This window comes from Excalfactoria chinensis, chromosome 10, assembly GCF_039878825.1.
Source record: "Excalfactoria chinensis isolate bCotChi1 chromosome 10, bCotChi1.hap2, whole genome shotgun sequence".
NCBI classification, from domain to species: domain Eukaryota; kingdom Metazoa; phylum Chordata; class Aves; order Galliformes; family Phasianidae; genus Excalfactoria; species Excalfactoria chinensis.
Genome location: NC_092834.1, coordinates 15,705,683 through 15,730,311, shown reverse-complemented (window position 1 = coordinate 15,730,311; position 24,629 = coordinate 15,705,683). Strand labels below are relative to the sequence as shown.

The 24,629-nt window shown below is 36.9% G+C and overlaps 1 protein-coding gene across 9 annotated transcripts in view; it reads left to right on the top strand.

The window, feature by feature from the left end:
• The window catches only part of HERC1 (HECT and RLD domain containing E3 ubiquitin protein ligase family member 1), a 107,763-nt gene that overhangs the window by 52,200 nt on the left and 30,934 nt on the right, over window positions 1–24,629 (top strand). For 6 of the 9 annotated variants that reach the window (XM_072346006.1, XM_072346010.1, XM_072346009.1 and 3 more), the window contains exons 21-40: window positions 28–148; window positions 2,462–2,633; window positions 4,207–4,513; window positions 5,552–5,672; window positions 5,960–6,011; window positions 11,438–11,709; window positions 12,347–12,562; window positions 12,652–12,772; window positions 13,726–13,963; window positions 14,664–14,857; window positions 15,052–15,207; window positions 15,541–15,647; window positions 15,883–15,993; window positions 16,074–16,250; window positions 16,857–17,096; window positions 17,304–17,387; window positions 17,923–18,443; window positions 20,542–21,317; window positions 21,978–22,176; window positions 23,112–23,272. In XM_072346006.1, coding sequence (XP_072202107.1) covers window positions 28–148; window positions 2,462–2,633; window positions 4,207–4,513; window positions 5,552–5,672; window positions 5,960–6,011; window positions 11,438–11,709; window positions 12,347–12,562; window positions 12,652–12,772; window positions 13,726–13,963; window positions 14,664–14,857; window positions 15,052–15,207; window positions 15,541–15,647; window positions 15,883–15,993; window positions 16,074–16,250; window positions 16,857–17,096; window positions 17,304–17,387; window positions 17,923–18,443; window positions 20,542–21,317; window positions 21,978–22,176; window positions 23,112–23,272 — 4,346 coding nt within the window. The remainder of the gene's footprint in view (window positions 1–27; window positions 149–2,461; window positions 2,634–4,206; window positions 4,514–5,551; window positions 5,673–5,959; window positions 6,012–11,437; window positions 11,710–12,346; window positions 12,563–12,651; window positions 12,773–13,725; window positions 13,964–14,663; window positions 14,858–15,051; window positions 15,208–15,540; window positions 15,648–15,882; window positions 15,994–16,073; window positions 16,251–16,856; window positions 17,097–17,303; window positions 17,388–17,922; window positions 18,444–20,541; window positions 21,318–21,977; window positions 22,177–23,111; window positions 23,273–24,629) is intronic. The other 3 variants (XM_072346011.1, XM_072346012.1, XM_072346008.1) reach the window with 3 other exon arrangements.

Genomic DNA, 24,629 nt, shown 5'->3' with positions numbered 1-24,629 from the left:
TTCTTTTGTTTGGGATCTCTTTTATAGATATCAGCCTGGCAAAGCCTTGGCAGAAGTATACCGTTGTGTTTATAAGGTTCGGAGTCGCTTGCTTGCCTGCAAGAACATGGAACTTATTCAGACTAGATCATCGTCAAGAGACAGATGGGTAAGAGAGGAAATATTTTTGAGTTCTTAAGGTTTAATGGCATGTTAAGGGAATACTGCGTAACACCTAAGTAACAGATGAATTCAGTTTAGAGCTGAAGACATTCAGACATTAGTTTCATTTGTTACAGGTCTTTTTGTTCTGCCTTGTTGAAAAGAGTTCAGGATTTTTCAAATGCAAATATGCAACACATAATTAGAATTCATTAATGTGCAGCAGATGTGCTGTTAAGTCACTAGAAGCAAATGATTTGCGGTATTTGAAGAGAGCTCAGCCTGAAGCCTGGTTTTATCAGTATATGCAGCTGTACATCAGAGTTGTACAACTTGGAGGTAGATTTAGATTGATTAGCTTTGTTAACCACAATGTAGTTTTTTTATCTCTGTCCCTTTCTTCCCCTTCCCTGCATTTTAACTTCTCTTGCCCAGATTCTCTTCTTAGACTGAATGTAATCTTAATGCTACTTCTGAATCACTATTCTGAACTAAGTCAGAACTGACGCTGGGGTGTTCGTTGAATTACTTAGGGTTGGGGACTGTTAAGCATTACAGGACAGTCCTTAAACTAGGTCTAGGTTTCTTTGTTAGGGATTGCTGCTTATACAGTCTGAAAGCTAGATGGTTTTGGTCAAGGAAACTCTTTATGTGACATCTGGATTGTGAGGCTTTTTAGCTGTTTTGAAAACAGCTACTGTTGCTTTTAGAAATAACATAGGTCTCTTTCCTTACTTTAATTCTGAGGCAGATATGTGTCTGTCTTTTTTTTTATTGTAGAGGTCCTACACATGCAATAAATTTAGCACTTAGAGCAGTAGGCATAGTCTGCGTTCACAGTAATGTACATATACATTAAGTTTGGGAGTTCTTACTAAGCATTTTGCACACATGTAATAAATCTGCTGCTACAAGTTTATGTTGTAGCTGTTGTGTATGCTCACAGCAAGTTATTGTGCATGTGAGGTAAGATCCATTCCTCCTAGAAATCCTCAAAGTAAATAAATGTATGCTGCGGGTCGGTGGCACTGGGGATATCTCAGATTTAATACTTCTGGGAAAAATAGCTGTTCTGCATTTGCTTGATATGCACATAATTCTGAGTGTCAGAAGTAAATAACAGGCTCCAGAAGAGTGGGGAAATGATCTGCTGCTACCAAGATCTTCTGTTCTTCAGGAAAGGGAAACTGCTATGGGGGGGCAGATGAGTTATACTGGTAAGGATGTGTGTAGCCCATGATTTGTGGGCTGAATTGCCTTCTGAAAAATTCTAAAACTTCTAATGTAATTGTATGTTTTATACTTCAAACTTCACTGCTTTCAGATCTTCTGAATTTGTTTTCCACACTGGAAAACTGTGTGTCAAGTAATCAGCTGGCACTTATATCATCAGGTATTGGGGTTTTTGTAGGAAAGTATTCCAAAGCTGTTCTTGTTGAGCTGCTTGTCTGTTATGTGTAGGTTGCTCTGTTTATTTCTATGGAAACTGCAACAGTTACAAAGAACACCATAACACTATTTGATAGAGCAAATTCTTAGCTACAAAACACTTTTTTTCAGCTAAGTCACCACCATTAGCTATGCATTTTCACCAGCAATGAATGACAGCCTATATGCTGTTCTCATAAGAATCTGCATCAGCAGGGATGACCCACTGTTGCCAGTCTTGAAATGCACCACTTGTCCTTTGCTGCTGGCATCCACTCTTTGGTGTTCATAAATATTCAGCAGTGTTCAATTAATGAATGTCAGTAGGTGCTGTTTTTTTCTGCATAGAGGAATCTAGTTCTGCACCTTTGTTTCATCTGTACTTCCATGTCAGATGTCATTTTGTCAGACTGCCCCTGTGCTGCCATTTGTTGCATGGTAACAAATGTAATGGAAAAATGGCAGGAAGGTTCAACCTCTGCTGCTTGTCATATCACAACGATTTGCTTCTGATGTTGTGGGCCAACATAAAAAGATAGGAGGCATTACTTTTGGAGTAGCCTCTGTATATAGGAAGGTTGTCAGGGTTTTAAAACTTTATTAACATACTTCGTATGCTGAAGTATCAAAATTCAACAGTTGTGTCTAAGTGAGCCTTAGAAAGAGTCATTTCTCTGAAAATAATTTGAGTAAATTTAAGGAAATTTTAATTTCCCAGCTTAGGTATTTGAAGCTTTGAATGTAAACAGCTGCATGAGTTTTCTTTCATATGGCATCACAAATACCTTTTGGATGGGAAAAGAATTCTTAAAATGCTTATCTCCCTTTACCTTCATTTTACCTTCTATTATGGTGAGAATTATTTCATTGTAGATTTCTGTTTTTTATCAAGATGCTGGATAACCAAGAATCAGCTGATGTGGATACTCAAGAGCACTCTTTTACTCGTACAATTGATGAAGAAGCAGAAATGGAGGAGCAGGCGGAACGGGACAGAGAAGAAGGACACATAGAACAGGAAGATGAAGAAGAGGAAAGAGAACATGAAGTTATGACAGCTGGTAGTAAGTACTTGTTGTGTAGGTGAATAGTGAAATGAGCCTTGGAAAGTCAGTTTGTTTTTCTCTCAAAAGTAGAGTGGGAGAAAGATTGAAAAGGTTTTGATAGACTTTTCTATATTAACATTGTTGGAAGTTTTTATGAGATGATGTAGTGCTTTTATTGAGTCAGAAAATTCTTTTAATGCAAGGGAATGTGAATGCTAAGTAAATGGATGGCCTTTATTCATCCGACGTCTGTGTTAACATTTCTTTTATAAACTGCATACAGCAGTAATAGATTTCATAATGTTTTCTCTCAATTTCTGTTCAACCAATCTGAGTTTATATTAGTGTACATATGGAATTTATTGATGCACTTGTGTGTGTTAATTTTGTATGTCAGAAACTTTGAGGTTTTAGTCAAAATTTATTACCTGTAGCGCAATTTGCAATACTTCCTCGTGGTTTTTCTAAAAAAAATAAAATATAAAAAAATAGCTGTTTAATTCTTTAAAAAAGAGCCTGAAAAAGGTGAACTTCACTATTGATGGACTTGGGTTGACAGAGTCAATGGGGTAATTAATTCTTCAATGTTTAGCCAAGCAACATTCAGCCACTCTTTTCCAACTTCTTTTCTCTTGTTACTGCTTGGAAGTTTGCCTCTTCTCAGCCTTAACTGTCACCTATTTTATTGGCAGTGTTTCCATTCCCATTAGGACTCCCATATTCTTATTTGGGCTGTTGTGTACCCAAACGTACATTACACTTTTAGCTTCCATATTACAGGTTGTGATACCCTCAGTGCAGTAGACTTCCCTGAAAGGGAATGTGCACCATATGATTTAAGAATCTAAAGCTGACATGAGTGTTACATGCACACAGGAGAAGTGGGAAGATGACATTTCTACTGGAGAGATGCTAAAGGAAGCTAATCCTTACACGTGGAGTTCAATTTCTGTCCTTGATGTACTGCTGCTTTTAATTACTAATGTTAATGGAGGAAGTGTTCGAATTTATCTTTCCAAAGGGAAACTGAGCATTTAAAATTATTATATCTGAAGAATTTTAGGTCTTTGGACAGAACTGATGCAGTAGCTCACACAACATGTGTGGAAAAATCTGGCATTTACAACAACAGCAAAGCTGAGCAAAGTGAAGACTAAAATTTTTGGTGATGTCTTCATAAAACTGAAACAAAAGAAGTGTAAGATTGACAGTGTTGAATTACAGATGTGCTGTTCTCTGAAATACAGTTTTACAGATGCATTTCTTTATATGTCTGCTAAAAGGCTAGCATGAAATAGTCTCTCTGATGCTATCCACATAGCAGCTGGGTAGCAGTAAGTCTGAAATAGGTTTAGTGTTCTGTCAAATTATGGTGTCCCTTCCTTTTAAACTTAGCACTGTGTAAATTCTTGACTTCACCTGTTTCTGTGACATCCTTTATGACTTTGTATAACTGTGTTATTTTACCACTGGAAAAATATTTATTGTTTTTTGTAATACAACATTTTTTAGCTTGAGCTGTAGATGAATGTTTTGTTCTGTGTAACTTTGCTTAGAAGTAAAGACCTTTTTTTTGTGTTGCATGTTACAGAAATATTTCAATGTTTCCTATCAGCCCGTGAAGTAGCTCGCAGTCGGGATCGAGATAGGATGAACACTGGGACAGGGACTAGACTTGATGATCAACCTCCTCAGTCTCAGCAGGAACGAAGAATCAGCACTGATCTGACAGAAGGCCAAGATGTCTATACTGCTGCATGCAACTCTGTAATCCACAGATCTGCCTTGTTGATCCTGGGAGTGAGCCCAGTTATTGAGGATTTCCAGAAGCGAAGGGAGGATGGGCAGTTACAGCAACCTCCCTCTACTGCTCCTGAGGGGATTGGACTAATGACAAGGTGAGGTCTGATGATTACTTACATAGTTAACTGTTCTATCTTTACATTTTGTTCTGTGGATTCTTAGAAGTTTTTTAATAACATTTTTGTCCAGAGCAATGTTTATAGTGTTGACTTGGGTTTTTTTTTGAGGTCAGTGTTGTTTTCTCAGTTTTCTTAATCCACACTGATAAATCTCTGATAAGACCCTTTTCTGTGTGGACCGCATTTCTTTTTCAAGGTTGAGCTTACCAATGAATAGTAATAGAGTCCAGACCATCCACTGTACAGATAACGTAGTTGGAAAAAATTAATTATTTTTCCTAAAAATACTTTTTGTTTCTATTTTTATTACCATACTTGTATTTTCAGTGTGTAAATCGTCTCTAGTACTGTAGCATCCAAGATCATTGTAGGATATGTTTAAAAGCATAAAATTATCAGTGCGTCATGAAAAAAATTGTCATTTGTGCTTAATTTTAGATGTTTTTCTAGCTGTGTTGTTATGTATGGGAAAGTAACGAAGGCAGGTCATGAAATTGGAAAAATGTGTAGTGCAGTGAGTATGAGCAGTATGTGGTTTTTGTAACCCAAGATATTCTTGATAACAGTGTTTTTCTAAATTCGTTGCATGTAAATTTTTATTTCAAACTGTGTGTGTGTGTTAGGATATAGCCCAGAATTGTTAAATTTGGGTACAGTCCCTTGGTAGCTGATGCTGCTGTTGAGCTTCTGAGTCTGCTTAAACTTCTGATGTGCAGAAACTGTTGCTGTGACATGTTCTTAGATTTAAAATGAGGACAATGATGGGGAATTTAGAGGGAGATTATATCTACTCGGTAACCTCTTATTCCTTCTGCCTCTGGAATTCTAGTCCTTAAAGCAAGAGTGTGTGGCTCTATTATTGTCAAAGTTAATTCTCTTTAGTTGTGGTCTTCTGATGTTCTGTGATAGTTTTCTCCAAAATAAAACTATGCTACTTGCTGAATTGGCCTGTTAGCTCTTACTATTGGCTAATAAAGGTCTTTTCTTTGTGTGGTGGTTGTGCATCTGATACAGGAGTGAAAGTCTTACTGCAGAGAGTCGTTCAATCCATGCCAACTCAAACTATAGACTGATGAAGTCAAGAAGCGAATCAGATTTATCTCAGCCAGAATCAGACGAGGAAGGTTATTCGCTGGTAAGTAAGCTAGTATTATGTGCCTTGTCAGTTTATTTTCTGGGTAGGTGGTATAGCTTATGTATTTGTCACTTGTTTAGGCTTATGTTTCAGTATAGACATCTTTGCTAATCACCACCACTGTTAAAGGAAAATAATGGTGCTAAGACAGGAGTTGAAATTATTATAGTTCTGTTAATTTTTTTAAATTTTTGTAAGGGAATGATATGTTTTAAACACTCAAATTTTATTATGCACCACTTATTTCCACTTAAAGAAATGCACTTTTTGTTAATCTTTTACTCTAGAGTGGAAGACGAAATGTTGATTTGGATTTAGCATCATCACATAGAAAAAGGGGTAAGTTTTATCGATACTCATTTATGTAACGAATATTGATCAGAATAAATATGTTAATGTGTCTTAAGTTAAAATGCGTAGTTAATGACAGTCAGGGAGTTTAAAATTTTAAATGGCATTGTAATTATCTTTTACTTGTTATGCTGACATTGATTAATCTCACATTACAAGAGAAGTAGACACAAGAAACAGCTCAAATTGCAGTTAACATAAAGTAAAACATAGTCTTTTTCTTGCCTCTGTTTCTACAAAACAAATGTAACCATTGTTACTTTAAGCAACTTAAGGCTGAAGTTTTCACCACCACGTTATTATGGGCTGCCTTAGAGGGTGATGAAATGCCTGTTCCTAAGGGGAGTATCCTATGTCCAGGTATATTGTTTTGGGTAAGCAGGAAGAAGATCATTGAATTTCCAAGGTCTAACCTCTTTCCTTCTCAAGATTCATCAACATGTTTTGTAGTCCCTTATATCTGAGTTCTGGCCACCAGTCACTTTTAACCCTGCAGACTGTGGCAGGAGCTGTAGATGCCCATGTTGTAACAGCTTCTAGTTCCAAAAGCACTGTCCTACCCTCTTGTTGTTATTGATACCCATTTAATGTGAAACAATGTACTATTTTCAGGAAAATTTTCCTCTTCCTATCTGTTGAAGTAGGTAACAAGAAGCCATGAAAAATAGTTGGAAGATGAAACAACTTTTAGTTGAAATGCTAGAGAATTGTTCACATCAATAGGAATCACAGATTAATTTTGCAGATTCAGTTGTATCATGTCTCAAATATGTTCAGGTCAGTCAAATCTAATAGGGGAGTCTTGACCTCCATTTTCCTCCAGAAGCAAGTCAATTGCATACACAATTACCAGAGAATGCATCATTGCTATCAACCAACTCTGAAAACCTCATGTTATTAGAACATGTAGTGATGTTAGTCAGTTACTAAAGTAATGGTGGACTCATTAGATTCTTCACCTCAGAAAAGCTATGTGTGAATTCAGATGTTTCTCTGTCCTGCCTCCCGTACTTTTCCCCAGTTCAATCAGCACTGCTCTATGGAGTATTCAGTCCTTGCAAAGCCTATAAAATCTGCACCATGTGTAGAGTTTTGGCAAGTTATTTTTTATTTTTTTTGCAATGGGCGAGAAAGTGAAACTTGATTTATTTTAGAATTTCTCTTGATTGAAATCAGCAAATAATCATTCGCAATTCAGATCACTTCTCCTTAAAAATTAAATCTCACTATTGGTGATAGTCATGTTTTTATGGTATAAAAGTGGTTCCTATTCATGAATTGCAATGTAGGATACCAGTAGTAGAAAAATTACTCTTGAGTTGTTTCTGTGGTCTTGCAGCTCAGTCTTGGAGGAGAGTTGTCTTTTAACTCAACATCTTTGCCACTTTGTACACACTTTAATCTAGTTGTTTTCTCCATTTATTGTGTCTGCTCAGAAGTAAGACAATGGTATTCCTGCTTTTGGGGTGTCCTGTTCCTTGCTATTATTCGCTTGGTTCTGAGTTACTAAACTTTCAGTTCATGTAGAAACAAAAAAGGTTGTTTTCAAAGCTTTTTCCACGAGGAGATGAAATAATGAAGATTTTTCCCCTGATAAGTATGTCCATTGGGTTTTGGTTATTTCCTTGCTTAGATTCAACTTTTTCAGTCCTGCAGATCCAGAGAGTGTGCCTCAAGATTTTCTATTTAATGCACTAAGTAAAGATATTTACTGCATTAAATAGTTAGAAATAAAGAATGCATATTTATCAGTGTCATCACAAGTGTTTTGCTGGTCCTCCAGTCTTCCAGTAAATCTTAATTCAGTGAATGCTGTTGTGCCTGTTTGTACTTCAGTATTTTAGTAACACAATTGGGTAACTCTGGAGGAAAAACCAAACAGCAACTCAAATGATGCTCAGATTAACTTGACATAAAATAGTGCACTTGTATTGACTTTTTGAAATTCAGGGGTCTGTCAGAGTAGGAGGTGTAAAAGTTCTCATGCACGTATGTAACTGTATTGAAAGGAATGGTATTTTTCCCTGGGAAGATGGTAGAAAATTCATAAAGTCTGTTACTTGTTCATGCTAATTCAGAACAAAAATAGGTATGTCCATATTTTTTTTCTAAAACTTGGCTGTGTGATGTATTGAGGTATTGGTTGGGATGAATGGGATCATTGAAGTCTAAAGTCATATGAGGAAGAGATATTATGAATATGTTGTCTTCTGTTTCAAATGTCTGCTTTTGTCTTCTGATTCTTGTGTGGTGTGTAGTGTATTTACTGCTTTTTGGCCAGTTGAGCCCCAGAAAAAAGAAGAGCTTCAAGCAAGTACCTGATGGCATGTTTATTTTTTTCCTCTATAGCTTCCCTACATGTTTTATGTTTTATGGAGTGTGTATTGCAGCTGTGCCACATTCATGTAGAAAACTCATTTTTACAAGCTGGCTTTCAAGGACAAGTAAACTTGATTTCTTTTTATTGTAAGCTTAAAGATTACTCTTATGTGCAGTTCTATTTGTGTGATTGTAGAGGCTTATACAAACATACTGTTAATCTTCTGTTGGCACTTAACATCTTCAAGAAAAAAATAGAATCAAGTTTTAGATTGCTCCTAATTTTTAAATATTTTGAGGCATAAGCGTATACTTCGACTTCTGAGATTGCCTCAATCGTTATAATTTCAGTTACAATTTCAGTTTTGCAGTCTCTGACTCATAGTCCTTGGACATCTCTACTAACTTGAAACAGTTTAAAATAGTTTTACATTTAAATGTTCTTACATTTAGTACTAAAACGCTTTATTATGACCTTTACTTTTTCAAATATGAGATAGTTTAATTGTCTGTTAATATATAAGGGGTGATCTTATTTAGAAGTTCTTTTAATATCAAAACAAGATTTTCTTCTGATGCTCAGTTAATATGTGAGACAGCGTCTCCCAAAGTTTGATTTAAGGCACTGGAATTGCTTTTTGTTTTGTTACAAATCCTTTCCTTCTCTGCTGTGTTTCAAAGTGACATGGCACAGCACAGGACAGGTAGAGGACAGGGAAACTAATGTTGATTTGGAATGCTTTAATCTCTGCTGCTGTGGAAAGACTGCGGAGCTTGAGGAGTCTTTTGAAACAGTTGTTGATATATAGGCAACATTTATATATGTGATATTAATTAGGCTTGTGCGTGCTGTAGGAAATCTCAGGTTTCAATTTGCCTCCTCCAAGGCCTTGTTCACAAGTCATATGCTAAGAAACTCTTAGATGAAAACTGTATTTCAGTCTTCGTTTATGCTGTCCATTATATCTCACGTTCCTCATTCGACTCTTCAGCATATAACTTAGTTTTTAATAGACAACTTTAAAACGAGTACAGGAGTGAGTTGATATTTGTCTTTACTTGTATCTGGTCACTACATTAAAAAACACAAGTTATAAAATAGAGTAAGAGAGTTTCCTTAAAATTCTCTGATATTAAACATGACAAAACAGGTGGTTCTCTGGAAACCAGGTAATATTACTGCGTTGTCTTAATCAACAGAAATTAGGAAATTAAACTCCACTTTGAAAAGTCACATTTAAAATAAATGTGTTACTACCTGTATATTATTGTTTGTGCACATATGTTTGCAAAATGCCCTATTAGGTCATATTTTTCCTAAGTACTGTGATGGTTCTTTCTGAGGCCATTGCAGTCTGCTTAGTAGCTGGTGTCTGGAGTACTGTATAAATGCTCATGAAGACTGTTTGCAAAAAAGGTAATGGGATGTGGAAATGTTTTCATAATTTGTAGGTTATATTTTTTTTGCCAACCGATAGGAGATGAACTCCCTAATTTATAAAGGGAGAGCAGACTTTCACAGTATTTTGGATTTGTGGTTTGTTGTGGGAAGATGATGTTCAGGTGCAGAAAAATGGCCTTTTGCCTTGCCTTGTGAAAAGTCATGGAGAGTGGTTGGTGGCAACATTGTCCTAAATTCAAAAAGCTGTGTGTCTCTTCACATAGATCCTGTGAGCAGCTGCTGACAGAGCTACCAAGAGTAAAAATGGTTTAGTAGGAGGTCCTGACACGAGTATCCAGCTGTTAACATTGGAACTCATCCTAACTGAGGAAAGAGGGCTTTCATCAGATGAGCTTCATGAATTTGTGTGACTTCTTCCCAAAAATGGCTATGTTTAAGAAAGTTCGAGCCTTATACCTTGCAGACAGGTTTTTAAAAACCAACGTTTTTAGTCTAATGTAGGTTTATGTGAGTACTGTGAATGGATTGTCTTTCTCCTAACGATATCTGAAATACACTGTGCGCAGGAGTCAGTAAGATTGCAAAACTCTGTGTAGGTTATTTAAGGTAATTCAAACTGGGTGTTCAAAGTCAATTTAGACATCCTTTGGTTTACATATAGGTGTCAAGACATTACCTATCTATGCAGGTGGAAGGCTTTTCTGATGGGTCTGGTCTCTTGTAATACCTAGCTCCAACTCAGCTAACAACATTTACAGAAGTAAATAAAGTACCAACATACATGTTGATATAAGTAGTAAATATATATATATATATAATATATGTATAATTTTTAAACTGACATACACAGTTAATTGCTGATGAGGGTATGACTTCATTGGCATTGCAATAATTTGTGCTGGGGATGCAGTCTAGCAAAAGGCTGAGATCACATACATGATGATAAGTAAGTTCCAGTGCTGCAAGTAACTGACAGTTGTTTGGAGGAATATATTAATTAGCGAAGGTAAAGTTTTCGATAGTGTAATGACACGCTGCTGTAATACGAAATCTTAATAACAAATTAGTGAAATTGTCAGATGAAAAGATAGTTTTAATACGTGCTGTAGATAGGAATTTGATAGATGTGTTTATCAAAGAATCAGAAAAAAAGTAAATGTTCTCTGTGAATTTTCCTTGGTTTACTTGCCCTTCTGCACTCGAATTCCTCAGGTATTTCATTCAGAAAATAACATCATGCTTTTTCAAAGCTATAAAACGTATGACTTGATTAAAACAAAGAATAAATATGCTTTTATTTTACAATTAGACCTTAAATGTACAGAGTGCACTGTTTCTTTTGTAGCAGATCTTTTCTTTCCTATTTTCTCATTTAGCTGCAAAGCATTTCTTTTTCCCAGTGTTCTAGCTTTAACTTGAGAAGTTCAAGTGGCTTCTGTCTTTTTGTTCTCTCACTTGGCAATTTGTTGCACTACTGCTTGACATAATTAAAAGAAATACAGCCTTTCCTCTAGGGCAGTTGCTGTAAATTTAAACCAAGTGTTTTGCTCTACATTGCTTAATGCATGGTACAATTAATCATGGATATCCATTTTCCACCTGTATGAATAGCAGCAGTTTAGTCTTTAGCTACTATCAAAATGTGTTAACTAGTGAATTGGAATTTATGAGGTTTTATTGTGTGTATGTTTAGGAGCAATACACAGTCAAGTGGAACCTTTAACTGACTCATGGGCTCGACTGAAGCACAGCAGAGATTGGTTGTACACTTCTTCCTACTCATTTGTTGAGTCCGATTTTGATCTCTCAAGATCTCTTGGAGTTCATACTTTGATTGAAAATGTCGTCAGCTTTGTAAGTGGAGATGTAGGAAACTCTCCAGGATTTAAGGAGCCCGAGGAAAGTATGTCCACCAGTCCGCAGGCGTCAATAATTGCAATGGAGCAGCAGCAGTTGAGGGCTGAGGTAAGTTTCAATTTGGAATCTTTCTATATTCATCATATGTTTGCATTGTATGGATTTTTAAGAACATTTTCCAAATTCTGACTTAGAGGTTTTTTCCTGTTTTTCTTTTCTGCACCTTAACTGGAACTGGGAACTTAATAGAAAGCTCTGAAATGGGAAGTAAAGAATCCACATTTCTTTACATGTTGTTCTTTAAATCTCAGACTTGAATTTCAGAGGAGCAGGGAGATTATCTTATATGTGCTGCATGCAGCACCGATATAGTTAGAACTTAGAGTGTAGGCTTTGAAATCAAACTGACTGTGTAAATGCATGTAGCCTGCTTCCCTTATCTGAAGCTTTCCTTGTAACTATTTGCGCTGCCTAGATTAGGCCAATTGCTTGATTACGCAGAAATTAAAAGGGATGCTGACAAGGAGAGTTTTTCTTGAAAATGTAGAAGTGTACTTTCTTTCCTGTGATTTGTCAGAAACATGGGTACTGTCAGAAACATGGGTACTGTCAGAAACATGGGTACTGTCAGAAAGGGTCCGTTAGAAAGCAGTTACATCATTCGTGCTTGCTCATGGCTGAAGATGACCTGATTTCTAAAGATGCTTACTGTTTAATTTCATCTTTTGATTGTGTTTACTTCTAGCTTCGTCTGGAAGCTCTTCATCAAATCTTAGTGCTTCTATCAGGGATGGAGGAAAAAGGCAGTGTGGCACTGATGGGAAGTCATCAGGGGCCAGGATTTCAGTCATCTTCGTTGCTTACTTCTGTTAGACTGCAGTTTCTTGCTGGATGCTTTGGGTTGGGCACTGTAGGACATGCAGGTGCCAAAGGAGAGAGTGTAAGACTGCATCACTACCAGGTATGTATTTTAATTGTGGGGTTTTCTTGTTTCAGTGACTAGGTGATAAAAGCGTTATCAGTACTTACATCATTTTTTGTTTGGGCCAGGATGGTATCAGAGCAGCTAAGAGAAGTATTCAGATTGAAATTCAGGTGGCCGTGCACAAAATTTACCAGCAATTGTCTGCTACCTTGGAAAGAGCTCTGCAAGCTAATAAGCATCACATAGGTAAGTGGAAGCAAGATTTGTAAAATGTGTCCTCTGACATATAGTACAACGTACTCTGAGTGGAACAAAGCATACTTCGATATTGATGGCCAGAATGCACAGATAAAGTCTTGGGCTGACAATTTCTCTGAAGAGAGAGAATCTTTTTAACCTTTTTCTGTCTTAATTTTCTTCAAGTGTCAGCCCTTTTTGTTTTAAGGCTTTTAAGTGCTGTAAGTCGCATACTAATGTTCCCATTTCTTTGTCATTTCAAATAATTTCTTTAGGTTTTCCAGACATCAGTTTTCAGAAGTGATTAAGAATCTCCAAATTTTTATTCTTTATTCAGCTGTGATTTTTTTAATCCCAAACTCAAACAACAGGACATACTGTTTGAAATCCCCTCTCCTGTCCTTTACCAAGATACTCCTGTGTGCTTTTGTCCTTAAGGGATAGCTGGAATTCTGCAACTCTTTGTGCCTTTGTACTTGTACTTATTGAGAGCTTCAGTACAGAAAAGAGTCACATAATTTGGTTTGTTGATGGAGCCCAATGGGCATCCGTACTTGAATTATTTCATTGGCATCACTTACAGTTAAATGCAACTGAAAAAAATTTCTCAAGAGTCAGCTTGAAGTACAAGCATCAAATTGGGTGTTTCACATGCTTATCCTTACCTTAGAGAGGAGTCTGGTCTCTTTTGAGATTTTTGTGTCAGAAACTTCACATCACAAGCTAGATCTGTAGGATGTTTTTCTTTGGACATCCTTGACATAGAGTGCACTGAGTGAAAGAGGCTGTGATGGAGACAATAAAGATGTAGACAGTAAAGTCTACCTCAAAGCATGTGTTAACATTAGCTCTTTACTTGGTAATTTCATTTGCTACATTTTCTTAAAACTAATCTATTATTATTTGTCTTAGTATTCTTTCTATAAACAGATTACTAATTAAAAACTATATTTTAATCTTAGAAGCACAGCAGCGTCTTCTGTTGGTAACAGTCTTTGCTCTAAGCGTGCACTATCAGCCTGTTGATGTCTCCTTGGCTATTTCTACTGGTTTGCTAAATGTGCTATCACAGTTGTGTGGCACAGACACCATGTTAGGACAACCACTACAGTTGCTGCCCAAAACTGGTATTTCTCAGCTCAGCACAGCTTTGAAAGTAGCCAGTACAAGACTACTTCAGATCCTTGCTATCACCACAGGGTAAGTATTGATTGTGAAGTTAATACGATGAGGCTTTGCATGTTGCAAAGTAATATCACATGTTGCATGTGATATTCATTTGTGCAAAAGCAATACCAGTAATAATAAGGCAGGAGTTCTTCAGAGCTGTGCATAATGCTTCTACTCAGTTGTCTGGGGAATACTGGTCTCTGCTAGACAAGGAAACAACATCAAAAAATCTGTCAGCACTTAAATGTTTGTAGTTTAACTCTGTAAAGGAAAAAAAAATGAACAATGGAGCAAGGATTGTCTGCTTAGAGTATAAGTATTATTTAGTATAGGATTTATGCACCTTTGGTGTTCATACAGAGCAGTATGTTTTCCTGCTAATTCTACTAAGTAAGAAAAAAAAAAGTCTTCATATTTGGAAGTTTCAGTGGGATTACATTTAATGAATTAAGTTGCTTTTTTCCCCTGAAAATACTGAAAAAATATTCCTTGACTCTAAAGAATGGACAATTTTAAAGTGCCTTAAAAGTAATGTAAGAGTCATGTAAGAGAGTAACTTGTCAGACTTGTGGAGGATGGAGCAAAGTAACCTGCTGCAATGGAACTGATTAGAATTAGTGCAGTGTTAGCCCCTATGTTCACTTGCACTGAGCTACGTAGTTGTCTTTGTTATAGTTCTTTTCATCAGCACTCAAATATTCTTTATTTCTACTTTATTGTGTGCTTATAGAACCTATGCAGACAAATTGAGCCCAAAGGTGGTCCAGTCATTGCTGGATCTGTTATGCAGTCAGCTAAAGAACTTGTTATCACAAGCTGGTGTGATGCTTATGGCTTCATTTGGAGAAGAGGAAGCTGAGGAGCATGAAGCAGAATCAAAAAAGGCAGATTCAAATGGGGAGAATGAAAAGAGAGACTTCAGAGGTAATTTATCTTGCATAATTTCTGTTACAGTGTTTAAGCACTAACAACTTATTCTCAAAAACTGAGAGCATCACAAAACTCAGCTACAAATGTCTGTTTTAATATTTCTTTTCTACTTTGATTTTAGCAATACGTTATTTGCAGATACTGTTTAAGAATGGGTGTGAATGAAAACTTTTAATTTAACTTTATAGCTGCCCTCCGAAAGCAACACGCAGCAGAACTGCACTTGGGAGACTTCCTTGTTTTCTTGCGTAGAGTTGTCTCTTCAAAAGCAATTCAGTCAAAAATGGCATCTCCAAAGTGGACGGAAGTACTTCTTAACATTGCTTCTCAGAAGTGTTGCTCAGGTAAGAGTTTTTCTAAATGTGATTAATGGTTATACTTGCATTCCTGTAATGCAGTTCCTGAAAACAGGTCCTACTTGATCATATATTGCACACTGATTTTAGCTCTTCAACCTCAGTAGATGTACTCAAGTCACACTTAGGAAAATTGTGCGTTGAATTGTATCATAGTGTCATAGAATGGCCTGGGTTGAAAAGGACCATAATGATCATCTAGTTTCAACCCCTCTGCTATGTGCAGGGTTGCCATGGGAGGCATGCAAGTCATATCTATCATAGGTGCGTGTCTGATGCGGAAGTCATGTGTAGATTATTAACATACTCTTCCATCTTCAGGAGTTCCCTTGGTTGGAAATTTGAGGACTAGACTTCTCGCACTTCATGTACTAGAAGCTGTATTACCTGCTTGTGAATCTGGCGTTGAAGATGATCAAATGGCTCAGGTCTTTATATTTTGCTATAAGCTTTTTCACTTGTTTCTTCAGAAAGTCTCATGCGAGTTGTAAATGCTTCATAGATTTGCTCAGAATCCAAATCAAATGAGGCTCATTGTAGATATTTTCTTATCTAGGAGTTCTAAATATTTTTGATATTTATACTTAAAAAGCAAAATAAAATGCTATTTGTTGACCACATCTTGGATTTAGGATGATCTTCAATTATTTTCTCATGTGCCAGGTTGTTGAACGATTATTCTTGCTTCTGTCTGACTGCATGTGGGAGACTCCTATAGCTCAAGCTAAACATGCAATTCAAATAAAGGAGAAAGAACAAGAAATGAAGTTGCAGGTAATTATGGTTTAATTCCTCTTCTGTTTAAATGCAACTAAGTCACGTTTATTACAGACATTTTGTCCTGTTTCTGATAGAAGCAAGGAGAGTCTGAAGATGAAGATGAAAATCTTCCCATACAGGAAGTGTCCTTTGACCCTGAGAAAGCACAGTGTTGCATAGTGGAGAACGGGCAGATTCTGACTCATGGAAGTGGGGGTAAAGGATATGGATTAGCATCAACTGGAGTCACTTCAGGGTGTTACCAGTGGAAGGTAGGTTGAATGAAAGTGTATTTCTTTTCTTACCTTGTTACAGAAATATACTGTAATTTACAAATAGTAGCTAACTATGATCTTTAGGTTATGACAGTATCTTTGCATAAATTACATTTTCAATTCAAAGAGAAGAATTTGTGGCTGGTCTTGAGCACTGCTGTTCAGAGTAGGTTTTCAGCTGATGTTTCAGTACTCAGGTTGGAGGCTGTGATAATGTATTGTCTTTAAGCATAAGGCTTCTACTTCATTTTTACTTGAATCTACATAAATCAGTTGCTGCAAACATGAAGAGTAAAGCTTGTTTATTTCAGTAATGTGTTTAATGCTTACGTGACAGCTTCTGTGTTTCCTGAGTTAAAAAAAGTTTGAATTTTTTCAGACAGTTCTTTTCGTTAGTAGGTCAGATTTAAATGACTTGTTAATGACTACTCCTATACACCAAGACATCCTTTTAGAAATAGAATATGATTTTAGATTATTACATGTTTTTTTATTAAATGCTTGTGAGTAACATGGTTATAAGTACTAATGAATATGTATAAGGCAAATTTGCATTGCCTTGTTTTGTTAGAATGTGTATTCTGACTTCTGTTTGCCTTTCAGTTCTACATTGTGAAGGAGAACCGAGGCAATGAAGGCACATGTGTTGGTGTTTCTCGCTGGCCAGTACATGATTTTAACCATCGCACTACCTCAGATATGTGGCTGTATAGAGCCTACAGTGGTAACCTTTATCACAATGGAGAGCAAACTTTGACTCTGTCCAGCTTTACTCAAGGAGATTTCATCACATGTGTTTTAGATATGGAAGCAAGAACTATTTCCTTTGGTAAAAATGGAGAGGTATTTGTTTCTTTTTGGTTCTATTTGGTTTGGTTTTTGACTGTTGCTTTTTTTAATACTAATTTGGCATAAATATTGTATATGGAGCTATTCTATATAAAGCTAAGCATAATGGTTAAGACAAGCATATAACTTTGTCATCTTTTCACTGGTTAAGGTGTTCTAAGTGTCTGGTTTTGTTTCTGTTTGTTTGTTTGTTTTACCTAGGAGCCCAAACTAGCTTTTGAAGATGTGGATGCAGCAGAATTATATCCTTGTGTTATGTTCTATAGCAGTAATCCAGGAGAAAAGGTAACAGAAACGTTCATCTGCATTGGTTCCAAGTCCGTGCTTTCTGTAGTCTGTCAGTGGATGTAGAAGGGATTTTTTGGGGAGTGAGGATTGTTGGCAAGTACTGAGAGTGTCAGTGTTGATGCATTTTGTTTGAAGACATGAACAGCACTACATTATTTGCACACTATCTGGACGTTCCCTACATGTGCAATCTACCGTAAAAATAAAATGTATTTCACTACTTGTGATTGATTTACCCACCATTAAATCTACGTGTAAAATCTTAATTCACAGAAACCACAGATAACATAGTGTTAGGAATTCCAGATATTCTGAGATGTGAGTCTTATGTGGGAATGTGCTAACTGTTGGAATTTTGGTAGCTATGAGCTTATAAGATTGCTGAGCTAAAATGAAATTCCTAGGGTACCTCAGCAAAAATAAATAAATAAATAATGTTATTCATTTTCTTCTATTCATAAAGAGTTTCTTGTTTTAAAATAAGCTTCTCTGTAGGTTAAGATAACTTAAACTGCTCTCTTTTAACACTTAGGTGAAAATCTGCGATATGCAGATGCGTGGCACACCGAGAGATTTGCTACCTGGTGACCCCATCTGTAGTCCTGTTGCTGCAGTGCTGGCAGAAGCCACCATCCAACTCATCCGTATCCTTCATCGCACAGACCGTTGGACACACTGCATCAATAAAAAAATGATGGAAAGACTGAATAAAATCAAAACTTGTCTTAAAGAAGCAGGTCAGAAGCTGAAGAAAAGTCGCTCAATTCAAAGTCGAGAGGAGAATGAAGTGAGAGAGGAGAAAGAAAATAAGGAGGAGGAGAAGGGCAAGCATAATAGACACGGTCTGGCAGACCTGTCAGAATTGCAGCTGAAGATGCTGTGTGTGGAAGTGTGGCCTGTTTTAGCAGTAATTGGTGGAGTTGATGCTGGACTTAGAGTTGGAGGTCGATGTGTACACAAGCAAACTGGACGTCATGCCACTTTACTTGGAGTAGTGAAGGAAGGTAGTACATCTGCTAAGGTCCAATGGGATGAAGCAGAGATTACTATCAGGTACAGTATGCTCATTTCCTACACTTTTCAAAATCTAGTGGTATTTTGTGTTCAGGAATCTTCAGAAGTAATGTGCATCTTACATTAGAGTCATGTTGAAAAGTTGTTTTCAGCTTAAACTTTAATATAATGCAGCAAAAATTGCATTTTCAGAACAAACAAATATGGGTTACATCTTGATGTTATCTAGTAGTAAAATACGTGGTATGTGAAATATATTTTAATAGCTTAGAATTGATTGGCATCACTAGAATTCTTAGTTTTGGGCTCTTGCTTTCAGAGTTGGAATGGGACCAGCCTGCCAGTTTTCCCAAATTTGTAATAAACATTGCTTGTTTTTAAATATGTATTGCCCTCTTAATTTACTGTAGACTCTGGATTATGGATCTAAAGAGGATTTTAACTGGGGACTTTGCTCACTTTCGTTGTAAATGGTGAGTCTGGTTCTGAATAGAGTCATGGTTTGACTTACTGGAGTTAAGAACAGATCTCTTTGTTGCATTGGTATTTCATCCTTAGGGGGTGCAGCAGTTGCTCTGTGGGGCTTAGGGATGGGTCAAAGTCATGAAGTGGGAATGTTTTCTCTTTTTAATGGTGGGTGGATGAGGCTACTCAAATTAGTACTGCCTTGAAGCAGCATTTATTCATTTTTGACCTGCCTTAGAGAGCTAAATGCCCCGTATTTGATGTTGACCCACTGGAGCTGTTGTGGAGAGGATTTTGAGATCTTGGAGAGAAAGCTGGAAGGAGATGATTCTTTTTCCACCTTTCTTACAGGTTCACTTTGAAAGGGAGGGTACTTGGAAGGAAGCTGTGAAATGAAGCTAGAAGTGTCTGTAGACTCAGTGGTGTTCTTGTAGGAATTGCTTGTGGTTTTTGAATGGAAAGATTTGCTTTACTAAAATCCTAGTATTTTTCAGGCTACAGTTAAGCTTTAATCTTGTGGAGAAATCGAGTAGTAATTATTAGTTTTTGCTATTGGTTAAAACTACGTTTTGAAACAGCTGAGGTTGGATCACCTCTTGGAACTTTTGGAACGTGATGCCTATTTTGTTACACAAAAGCTGTTGTTCCTTTAATTAAATGTGCTGAAGTGCAATTGACTATTGAATTTAATTCCAGGTATAAATTCTTTTATGTGTGCCCATGTGGCATATGACCTTAAATTAAGTGTGCTCTTAAAATAATATCAAATCCTGCTTGAGTGAAGTGGTGCAGCACTTGACTGTAGACAATGGTAATTCGTTGAATTAAGTTCAGAATGTACTTCCTTAGTTAGAATCAGAATAAAACTTGGTTTCAATTTTAAAGTAGAACTTTACCTTATGAAAGGGGGAATCGTCTTGGGGGGGTAATTAAAGGAAGATTTAAAAATCCTCTATCTACTGGATGCATAGGAAACTGTAATGGAAAACAGAAGGTGTAGGGAAAACACAGGCTAGTGAATTTTTGTCCTGCTTATGGTTAAAAGTAGTCAAGTATAACTCCTAAATATAACAAAGGTTTCATTGAATACGGCTGAACAGATAAGTGGGCATCCTTTATGGGTCTGTCGGGTTTCCTGCCCTATGTTTAGAAAGCCACTGTTCTCTCTAGGGAGTCTGTCTTGACATAAACAGAGTCAGAATGGTCACAAGCTATCAGCTGTCTGCTCCTTCCAATCATTGGAACAGGAACATGTAAACAGCGTGTAGTCAATCAAAAACTTCTACTTAGTGCTTATGAAAAAATGAGTTTTTTATATCTAAGCTTTTATTCCTGTTCACAAGTTCAGCTTAGATGTGACAATAAACTTTGGCTTAGAGTAAGTTATCGAAGAATTCTGTCAGCACTAATTGGTAGCTTCTGTGATGCCTCTGCATTTTAATGGCTCTTGTTGAAAACCTGTGCATGCTTTTGTTGCCTTTGCTCTGATATCATATCTCCCCATTTTCTGATCATAACCTCATTTTCCCCCGTTTACATTTAATTTTTAGAATTGGTTCATTTATTTCATTAAACGTATTTTACATCTTACTTTGCCTACATTATTTCCTGTACTTTCCTCCTGTCTCTCCCTCACTTGCTTTTTCCTGTGTCATTCTGATCTTTATTAAAGCTTCCCAACTTTTTGGTCGCCTAGTGATACTCCATTGTATAATCTGGAGCCCTGTGAACCACTGCCTTTTGATGTTGCAAGATTTCGTGGGCTGACAGCTACTGTGTTGCTGGACCTTACCTATCTGACTGGTATCCATGAAGATATGGGAAAACAAAGCACCAAGAGACACGAGAAAAAACACAGACACGAATCTGAAGATAAAGGGGAAATGGACCAGAAAGTGGAGGGTGATGCTGGAGGAGATACACGATCAGCGCTAAGTGCCGATGATAACAAAGGACACAGCACTACAAGCTCTAAGTCAGAAAATGAAATCGCTTCCTTTTCCCTAGAACCATCAACATTAGGGATGGAAACCCAACACCAGCCTGCTGAAGGAAGAAAAAAGAACCATGAGCATTCTCCAAGAAATCATGATGTAGTTCAGTCAGAAATCAGAGCCGTACAGCTATCTTATCTTTATCTTGGTGCTATGAAGTCACTTAGTGTTCTTCTTAGTTGTAGTAAATATGCTGAACTGCTATTAATACCGAAAGTCCTGGCAGAAAATGGTCACAACTCTGATTGTGCTAGTTCTCCAGTTGTTCATGAAGACGTGGAAATGCGTGCTGCTCTGCAGTTCCTCATGCGACACATGGTGAAGCGAGCAGTCATGCGCTCGCCTATTAAAAGAGCGTTAGGACTGGCAGATTTGGAGCGAGCCCAAGCCATGATCTACAAATTAGTGGTTCATGGATTGCTGGAGGATCAGTTTGGTGGCAGACTTAAACAAGGTACATTTTCAGAATTATTCTAAATGCTAAAACGTTGAGTGTTTGTATTTAGGTGGTTACAAACTATAATGATACAAATGACACGATCTTGTAATTTTATAGCGGCTATAATTTGGAGGGATCTTAAAGAGAAATTTCACGAGGACTTCTAAAATGCTTTTTAGATATCTGAAGTATTTTTTAATACCTAATTATCAAAGTATTTTTTTTAATTATCTAAGATATTAAAGGTAATCCCTTTAATTTGCTCTTTGCTTCTTTACTGTCTTATGTATGTCTTAGAAATCAACTAAAAACCCTTCAAAAATCTGTTACTTAAGCTGGTAAGTTAAAAACAGCTTTATAATTGATCAGCCCTTTTGCCTAACATAACAATCTGAAATGTGACAACAGTAAATATCATAAGGTCTGACCTGACTAAGTAAATGGCTCCTCTGAAGATCTAGAAAGTTTTACTTATTCTCCACCTTGTTATCAGTATGACAAGAGGCCAATTTGTTTACTTAAATCCATGAGTTATGGGCAGAGGTTTTGTGTTGTTAGAGTTTCTGCACACCTCTTTATTAGGGGAGATTTTTTTTTTTTAAAGTTTAGCCACAACAGCTGCTTTACTGTATTAAGTTTCATTAATGTTCCTGTACTGTCTGTTTTCTATTGCAGAAGTAGACCAGCAAGTGGAAGAAGGTGATCAGTCTCAGCAAGCCCAAACACCAGTTACAACCAGCCCTTCTGCTTCCAGCACAACGTCTTTCATGAGCAGCTCTCTGGAGGATACTACCACTGCTACTACTCCAGTAACTGATACTGAAACTGTTCCTGCTTCTGAATCTCCCGGAGTTATGCCTCTCAGTCTTCTTAGGTAAAATATTTTCTTACTTACATATAATGTATGTCTTTAGCTCTCTGAGGTTTTGAAACCATTAATGCTGTTAAGAGCTGCCTCCACAAAATACAGAGTTCAGTTTGTTACTTTACTTTGAGGACAAGCATTTATAAAACTAGAAAGCTGCTAAGCTTTTTGTAAGTGCTATATATATGCATGTATCGCATCTAAATTCTTCTCAGCAGGAGAAAATACCTTTCTTCTGTTCTCCTTTGGTTCTCATTTTTACTTGATACACTTCAAAATACTAGTCAGTGACATTCTGTATTTTAATTAATGGTTAAGTAGTTGGTTTGGAGACTAGAATAGATCTTAGTATGCAAGCAACTCCACAGTCCTGTTTGTTTCATGCTGCTCTTGTGTACTGAACTGGAAGTAAGATGGAACAAAGTTAATCTGCAGAGGTTATTTGAGATGTGGAAGGAAATCTGCTTTATACTGAATGTAGTTCTATTCTGAGTTTATTGCTTTTGTTGAAATGTCTGACCTCTGCTCTAAGAGGCTTTGTAGATGCAGTTTGATGAAAGCCAGAACAAAGTCTTATCATCAGGACAGTGAAAGTAAAGCACCTTACAAGGAATGATTAGTCAGACTGAGTTCAGTATGTAATGTAGAAATGGGGGAGCAAGTTTACTTCTCCTCAGGCTTCCTTTGGTCTGTGAGGTATTTTTAGGCGCATGTCTAAAAATTTAACTGTCCACAGGCAAAAAAATAGGGATGAGTCATTCCTACAGAGTTCCTCTCCATCTCCCCTAGATATATATATTATTACTCCTTACCCTTGCAAAATTCAGTTGCTGTAAGGTGCGTTTGGCAAGTTGTGATCTAATTTGGTCTATTTCTTGTGTCAGATCTTTTTCAGGGTTGCTCTTTTTCATATAAGAATATGTTTTTGCTTTTTTTTTTTAAAGGCAAATGTTCTCCAGTTATCCAACTACAACTGTACTGCCAGCACGACGTGCTCAGACTCCTCCAATATCTTCTTTACCAACATCTCCTTCAGATGAAGTTGGGAGGAGACAAAGTCTGACTTCTCCCGATTCCCAGTCTGCAAGGCCTACGAATCGTACAGGTATACTGCCCATACAGACAGAATCATGGTTCTGTATAGTTTTTTAAGACTTTTTTGATACTGCCTGGAACTGTAAAAGAAATGGGAGGCTTCTTTTCATACTGTACTACTGCCTGCACTTTGCTACTTAAAACAGGAATCTGTTCAATTCCAGTATTTTCTGTTTCATTCCAGTATCCATTCCCATATAGAATGGGGTAACAAGGGAATCAAGCAAATTGTTGAGTGAGAATCTCAGACCTCTAAAGATCTATCTTGTGATCCAAAGCATATATATATGTTTTACTACGGCTACTCCAGAAGTAATGCCTTCTATTTTATTATGTTTGTCCGTGATGTCTGAGGTGGAAGTTGGTGGAATGGCAGTAGAAGTTAAAACTTTTCACCAGTATTCCGCTTCACTTTGTTGTGATGCTGTCTGACATAGTGGAGTCTGACTTGGAAGTGGGTATGAAGCAAAGGGGTGGAATTGAATTTCTCCATGAAGAAAAAATTGTCCTCCATTGACAGTTCATCAACACTTGCTAAACCTCTGTGGGACCAAACAGGGGATGTGAACACAGTGAGGCAGTGGGTGGTGCATTTCATCAGTGGTGACAGTGGCAGGAAAGAAAACCATGTTCCAGATGGCTATGCAAATTTTATTGTGCTCTTTGTGTCTGTCATAAGTTTCCATGGAAATAAATAGGTATAATTACTTTTGGAGTAACCTACATATATTTAAATGAATACAATAGACTGAGTTAAAGTATATCCTTCAGATTTCTTACTTAGTGCTGAAAAAGTCTGTTCTCTTATTCCTTCTCTTACATCCATGCTTTAGTTTGTCTCTTCCTGCTGTTTCACCTGTAGCATAGCAACTTGTCTGTTCAGTTCTCATCTCATTTTTTCATGAGGTGACTTGCTTCTGGATCATCATACAGTGTTTACAGCAGTGTCTGTCAGTATAGTTAGTGTCTTTGTTATCAGAGGAAATTGTGTTTTCAGTGAAACTTTTTGAATAGTAATCAATACTTTTAGAAACTCTGGAGTCACTTTGGACAGAAGTGATACTCATAATCTGTAAAGAGATTTTTGGATATCTCTCTCTGGCTCTTAAGAGGAATGGGTATTTATGTGATCTCAAAACATTTTGGAATCTTGATGTTTCAGGAAAAGGTAACTTTCATCTAGTCTACTTACATATAAATCAGATAATTTGAGAGAATGTGAAAGAAACAAACTGCTTAGAAACAGTTCAAAAGAAATAATTCCTTCAATATTATGAGTGTCCTATTTGATTGAAGAGAGGCTGACATAATGTAAATGTGTAAAAAGAATAAACACTGTATAATTTCATTGCATCATACCTTATGTT